The 7130-nt window shown below is 34.2% G+C and overlaps 1 protein-coding gene across 1 annotated transcript; it reads left to right on the top strand.

Annotated features, from left to right (window-relative positions):
• Positions 1-5919, top strand: LOC18445169 (peroxidase 24). Its single transcript, XM_088859117.1, has 4 exons — positions 1-236; positions 3168-3359; positions 4334-4499; positions 5346-5919. Exons 1-4 carry the CDS (start codon positions 21-23, stop codon positions 5750-5752), a joined length of 981 nt encoding a protein of 326 aa, XP_088715243.1. The 5' UTR covers positions 1-20; the 3' UTR covers positions 5753-5919.
• Positions 5920-7130: the final 1211 nt, after the last annotated feature.

Raw genomic sequence — 7130 nt, 5'->3', positions numbered from 1 at the left:
TGCACCAAAGAGGAAGCAAGATGAAGAACGTAGTAGTGTTATTGTTTTCTTGCATGCTTGTTTTTGGGGTTGGTGTGTGCAGTGGAGGGAGTTTGAGGAAGAATTTCTATAAGAAAACTTGTCCAAAGGCAGAGGAGACGGTGAGAAATTTCATATGGGGGCAGCTCTCTAATGGCAATAACTCTGCATTGCCTGCGAAGTTGCTCAGGATGCATTTTCACGATTGCTTTGTGAGGGTAGGCACCTTTTCTTCTAGTTAGCTTCTCAAGCCTTTGTCTTTCAAAGAAATCCTCTCTCTCTCTCGTATGTTTCAGGTGGAATGATCGTTGTTTGCGTGCATATGTGCAAGGCAGAGTGCAATAAATTCATATTAGGGTCTAATTGAATAACAATTAATTTTATCTAGAATAGACTATCTTATAATCATATTATTTTATTGGGACTTTAATATATACTCTTCATTGTATACAATGTTATTTAACTATTTAATTTTTTATGATTGTCAGCTATTTTTTAATATTTATTGATAAAACCATGTAATCTTTAGCAAATTACTTTGAATAAAATAAAACAGTGTTTCATAAAACGAGCCCGGGTATAGACTGGCAAGATAACAAGTGCATTCAAAACGGGCCCTCATAGTATTCAGGTTCTTATGGAAACGGAGTTGAGTAACTGTTCCTATTGAAAGCGTAGAGTGGCCTTAAGAATGGATACAGATTCAAGGGAACTATTTTAAATTGGCCTCCATTGGGGTGGAGTAGGGAAATAACACAATGGTATTCGTGTCCTGATCCATAGGATCCGGATTTGGATTCAAAAAGTATACATGAGATCCAGATCCATTTGGATTCAGATTATCTAGGTCCAGATCCATATTCAAAAAGTATACATGGGATCTAGATCTAGACACAATCAGATCCAAAAAAATTATTTTATATATCATTTTATATCTAAAAAATAATATAAAATAATACATAATAAGAAATACTATATAACATATATGTATATTATAAAATAATTTATATTATTAAATAAGGAATACGTTTATATATGGTTGCAATCTTGAAATGTAGAATTACATATGCACCTCAAACATCCATCGGAAAAAGTTGTTTTAATGTTGAAAAACCTTCGAATTGATCATCTCGATATTGAGATGTATGAATATGAAAAAAATAAATATTTGGAGTCCTAGAAATATTGCATCATGCGACACATTATCTAGACCGTCCATTTTTAAGATTTTCATACGTTTATAAAACTACTTGATTTCAACCATTTTTGGAGTTTGAACTTTTATAATTAGATATGAAAGTAGACTTTCATATGATCCTCAGAATTTTTTACACCAAATTACATGTTATGATAAAATTTTGGAGGTGCACCTTAATTGGATTCACACCCTTTTAATAATTGGGTCGGATCAAGATCAGATCCAACCGTACCCAAATCTGATCCAAATTATTTTTTGGATCTAAATTTTGGATCTAGATCCGACCCGTTGGATCCAAACCCATATCCAGATGGGGTCCTAAATTAGTGTTTCAGATCCAAAGGTAAATTTTCATTTTATCCTACTCGAGGTGATGAGGTATACCCCACTTCTATAGCCGCTGGATTTTAGCAAGAAACCACCCATGAATGCATGGAAGGTGGCTTTGGGGTAATAATACATGGAGAAATATTGTTTCATGCAGGCCGGATTGCATTTGTACAATATGGAGGTATAAAAGATGGATGCAAATAGGTGGTCCTTTTAAAAACAATTGTAATCAACGGTCTAAATATTTTTTAATGTAAATATTATTTCTGATTTTTATATTTTCTTTATTTTTTCTGATCATTCTCTAAAAATTAAAATCAAATTATATGTAAAAAATATTTATTGCCAAGCCCACCCATACATGAATACCATGCTTATGCCAAATATAACGCTTTGTAACAAAAAACCATCAGCCACCACCTTTAGATAAAAAGTGGATGGTGGATGTTGGGTCTATTCCACATTCCTAAAAAATTTTCCTATTTCAAAAGGGTTTACGAGTTGTTGAGTAATTTATATACTTATTACACTTTCCTTATACACATAATCGCATATGTTTCAAGTATTCTACCAATTCCTGCCCATCACTAAAGTTATACTATTTGGGATAATTTCACTAATTCCTCCTTCCGAATCGTTATGATTGTAATCAATCCTAGTTGTTGGATGTAAATTGAAAAGGCTAAAAGTATTTAACGGGGCTCACATTCTCAAAAAAAATTCTTTTATCTTTGCGACACAACTCCTACTAACTTAATATTTGTACTTGAAGTTAATTTAGAAAACGCTTCCAAAGAAAACGAGGGAAAGAAAATCTAGAGACATAGAGAAGTGGATAATAGAGGCCCATGAATTTCAAACTTAACACAATGTCAAATTTAAAGTAATTTGATTATATACCATGAGACCATTTACCTTTGGTACAAGGACCATCTAATTTGAAATCCGATAGCTTAGGTATGTCTTAAAGTTTGTGAAAATTTCTTTTAAACTTTTAGCCTGGTCATTGGAATAAATGTAGCTACCCAATTTCACATCCAATGGTCAAAATTAATCATGACCACCTTGTACCAAAAGTAAAAATCTCATTGTATATCTTTCTTTCTTTCTTTCTTTCTTTCTTTCTTTTTTTCTTTTTTTCTTCTTTTTTTATAGTTGCTGCCAAAATTTAAGTAACTTGCACCCATTTTTTAAAAGAGCGGCTTATATAGAGCTGAAGCTCTAAACAATCAAATTAGAGCCGACCTCAAAAATTTCACTAGAAGATATCGTTTTGATGCCCAAATATCCTCAATTTGAGCATTTCAACATCAATATGCATGGACACGAGAATAAAATGGATTTCAAGTTTGCAAATAGTGCATCTTGTAATATATTTTTGGACCGTCAATTTTCAAGATTTTCAAACTGTCATTGATCTACTCGATCTATATTATTTTTTAAACTTTAAATGTTATTATTAAAGATAAAAATATATTTTAACGCTATCACAAAGATCAAATATTGAAACCACATTTCTCGACACTATTTGAAGGTGCGTTTTACTTTGATTGTTTAGAGCCTCGGCTCTTTACAAACCGCACCCTTTTTTAAGATGCGGTCTAACATCGAATTATTGCAGGGATGCGATGCCTCCATCTTGTTGAACTCGACGAGCAATAGCACAGCAGAGAAGGACGCGGGTCCCAACCAAAGCCTGACCGGGTTTGACATCTTGGACCGACTCAAGGCCCTCATCGAGTCCCAATGCTTGAATACAGTCTCATGCGCCGACATTCTCGCTCTGGCCGCCCGTGATGCAGTCTCCTTCCAGGTACACATGCATCATGTACAATCCACAATTGTGCACCAGCCATAGCATCCATACGATGGACAGCAGAGCAGAACTTCAAATGAATCTTGGTTGTTTTCTAACAACATACTTGTGGTTCATCTCCATAGTGCTGAGAATTTACGGGTTTGGATTTAAAATTTGGATTTGAATAGCAATTTAGATCAAATCTATGTACAAGTGGATCCGATCTAGATTTGACCCAAATATTAAAATAATATATTATGTTATATAAATACATATATGTCATGTATTTATTAATTTATTAGATTTGACCCAAATATTAAAATAATATATTATGTTATATAAATACATATATGTCATGTATTTATTAATTTATTCATATAATGTATATAGTTTAACACCAAAGCTAGAACTAATTGAATCCGGATCCAAACATTATGGATTCAATCGGATCTAGATCTAGTTACTATGTATACTTTTTGGATCCGGATCTAGATCTGGGTGGATCCGGAACCGATCTAAAAAAAACACTGCCCTACATCACCATTGTCCTTAAGTATGATACACATGTTTATAGGGGATACACTACGCATAAGCATATGAAATACCTAGAAAGCTTGTCCATCATCCATCCTCAAGATGAACGGTGGAGATCAGCCGAGGCGTCACTAGAAAATATGTCATGCCTATATAACAAGCTCTAACATGATATATATTGTAATAATAGTGCGTAGTCTTCCCCTTAAAATTATCCAATCAAAACATGATGGGACAGCGAGGCTCATGCACATGAGATGCATGATCTAATGCAATTCACAACCCACCCACTACACCTGCGATTCATCTCCACCATCCATCACTAGAATTGGTGGTGGACTGGCCACTAGTGTATCACATAGCGCACACATTGTGTGTGTATGTTGCATTTTATCTTTATTTGTTTTTCTTCAATGGATAACTGGATCACAGAGTCGTGTGAATTGCATATGCAGTATAAGCAGTCACTGTGGGAAGTTTTGACGGGAAGGAGGGATGGGAATGTATCCCTAGCATCTGAAGTGGGTCCAAATATACCTTCACCAGCCTCAAACTTAACTGTTCTTCGCCAAAACTTTGCAAACAAAAAACTCACAGAAAAGGACCTCGTTGTCTTATCAGGTAAGTTTTATGGTGATTTGTATTATAGGACTGTTTATTCTTCATCAGTTTTTTAAAACCCGGATTGGGTGGGTCAATCACCTGTTAGAGTGATCCGGATTGCAAATTCAAGCCAGGTCGGGCCATTCTTTAATATGATAATTGGAACAAAAAATTTAAATAAAATCCTATATTTGAAATAATTAAAAAATAAAAAAAAATTAATAAAAAAATGAAATGGTGGGAACCAGACGATTTAGCTTATCAAGATCACCTGGTTCCTTGGCAAACTCTCCTAGTTCTCGAGGGAGTATCAATTGCAGATCTAGATTGGTGATATTTAGAACACTGGTTTGGATACATGAATGTCGCAATCACCTATAACAAGCTAAAGATGAGAGATTGGACATACCCCGAGTTATATCACATAGCTTAAAAAAAAAAAAAAAAAATCTGGAGATGAAACATAATCCTAGATCCCTAATTTTACATTTGATGGTCAAAGATAATTATGACATCTTTGTACCAATGGTAAACTGATTTTATATTTTAAATTTTGATTATTATTACGCTATTGTTTCTCTACTTAAAGGGAATAATGTATGTTGCACTACTACGAGAGTACATTATACATTCTACGAGAGTACATTATACATTCTACTTTTAGCCCTTGCTTTTGTGAAATTTATCCAAACAACAATTGGAGATTAAGCATTTAACATTTTGCCCGTTTGCAACTATTCCAACTCAAGACCATGTATTTTTAATGGATAATTTGAAATTAAGTAAAAACATAGATAAAATATTAAATTATTCATTCTCATACATAATCTGTTAAATTTAAATCCCCTTTATCATTAAACACAGGAGGCCACACTATAGGAGTTGGACACTGTGCCAACATCAACAACAGGCTCTACAACTTCACAGGAAAGGGCGACTCGGACCCTTCAATGAACTCCACATACGTCACCTTCCTCAAAAAAAAGTGCCCATCGCCACCCAACCCAAACATCACGGTTGAAATGGACCCAAAGAGCTCTCTCTCCTTTGACAACGATTACTTCAAAATCCTCAAGCAAAATAAGGGCCTCTTCACATCCGATGCTGCACTTTTGACGTCGAGAGTAACGCGAAAATTGGTGAATGAATTGCAAAATTCGAATGACTTCTTTACTGAGTTCAAGAAGTCGATGAAGAAGATGGGGGACATTGGTGTGCTCACAGGAAATGTAGGAGAGATTAGGAAGATATGCAGTAAAATAAATTCCTAGAGTTTGTTCTTTTAGAAATGATTTTAGTTCCTAGAGGTTCTTTTAGAAATGGTTTTAGTTCCTTGAATTGGTTCTTTTAGAAATGATTTTAGGTGTTGTGGTGTTCTTGTCTGATTAAGGCAATTTATGCTTGATAATAAAATGCGGGTCTTTTTTTTGAGGGAAAATGGATTGATCGCATGGATCTGAGCATACTCTTCGGATCAATCATGTACGTTGTACGTGGATGAATATATGCATGCAGAATTCCAATCATCCTTTCTCTCTCTCTCTTGGGCCCGGTACAGTGTATTTATTCCTCATGGGTGAGGTTTGCAGCAACTCTAAACAATCAAAGTAAGGTGCACCTCCAAACTTTGTCATAAGATGTAATTTTGGTGTCCAAGGTTTTTAGGATGGTCCCTTGATCTATTCTCATCTCCAATTAGAATATTTTAAAGTTAAAAAATGGCTCAAATCAAGTAGATCTATAAATACGTGAAAATCTTGAAAATAAATGGTCCAAATAATGTGTTCCACATGTTTAATTGGCTTCGATTTCCCATTATTTTCTCATTTTAAATAATACAATATAAAATAAAATGCCTCATCATGTTTCTTTCCTTTTTGAGTGATTTACTTAAGGACCTTAAAATTTTAGATAAAATATCAAATACTCCATTTATAGGCGAAAATTAAAAAAACAAATATCGACTCTCTTTTTTTTTAGTTTTTTCAAAATTGCTCCTCGATCAATCCGACTTTTGATTTTTTTTTTTAGTTTTTTTTAGTAGGGTAGTGCATTCAATCTTGCGGCACTGCCCTACTAATGAAAAAACTAAAAAATATAAAAAAAAACAAAAATTTGAGTTGATCTCAAGGCAAGTTTAGAAAAAATAAAAATAAAAATGTGTTGATCGACATTCTTTTTACTTTTCGCCTATAAGCGAAACATTTTTCATTTGACCTAAAATTTTAAGATCCGTGCATGAATCACTCTTTTCCTATTTTTGTAACGCTGCATGAGGTTTCTTCCCATCCCTTCACATTTTTGTAACGCTACATGAGGTTTTTTCCCCATCCCATGTAAACTACTAACGAAGTGGTTCTTTTATACCTTGCCATTCGTAAAAGCGGTTGGCAAATAGCGGCGCGTTCATCGCTGTAAATACTTAAAAGTTGGCTCGTCGGGATCGGAAATCATCATTGGATCAGAAATTCAGAATGGATGGTAACAGTTCATTACGATCTACACTACGGATGCAACTAAAGAAACGGGCGAGTCACTTGGAGAACTAAGCGATTTTGTCACAAAAATTCGCCTGGATCACACTTATTTTATTTTTTATTTTTTTAAATTTTTTCAAATCCACAGTATTTTTTTTTTTTACTAGTTTCC

This window comes from Amborella trichopoda, chromosome 2, assembly GCF_054954075.1.
Source record: "Amborella trichopoda isolate Santa Cruz 75 chromosome 2, AtrichopodaSantaCruz75HAP2 v2.0, whole genome shotgun sequence".
NCBI lineage: Eukaryota > Viridiplantae > Streptophyta > Magnoliopsida > Amborellales > Amborellaceae > Amborella > Amborella trichopoda.
Note: the sequence above shows the minus strand (reverse complement) of the source record. Positions and strands in the feature narration are given on the sequence as shown.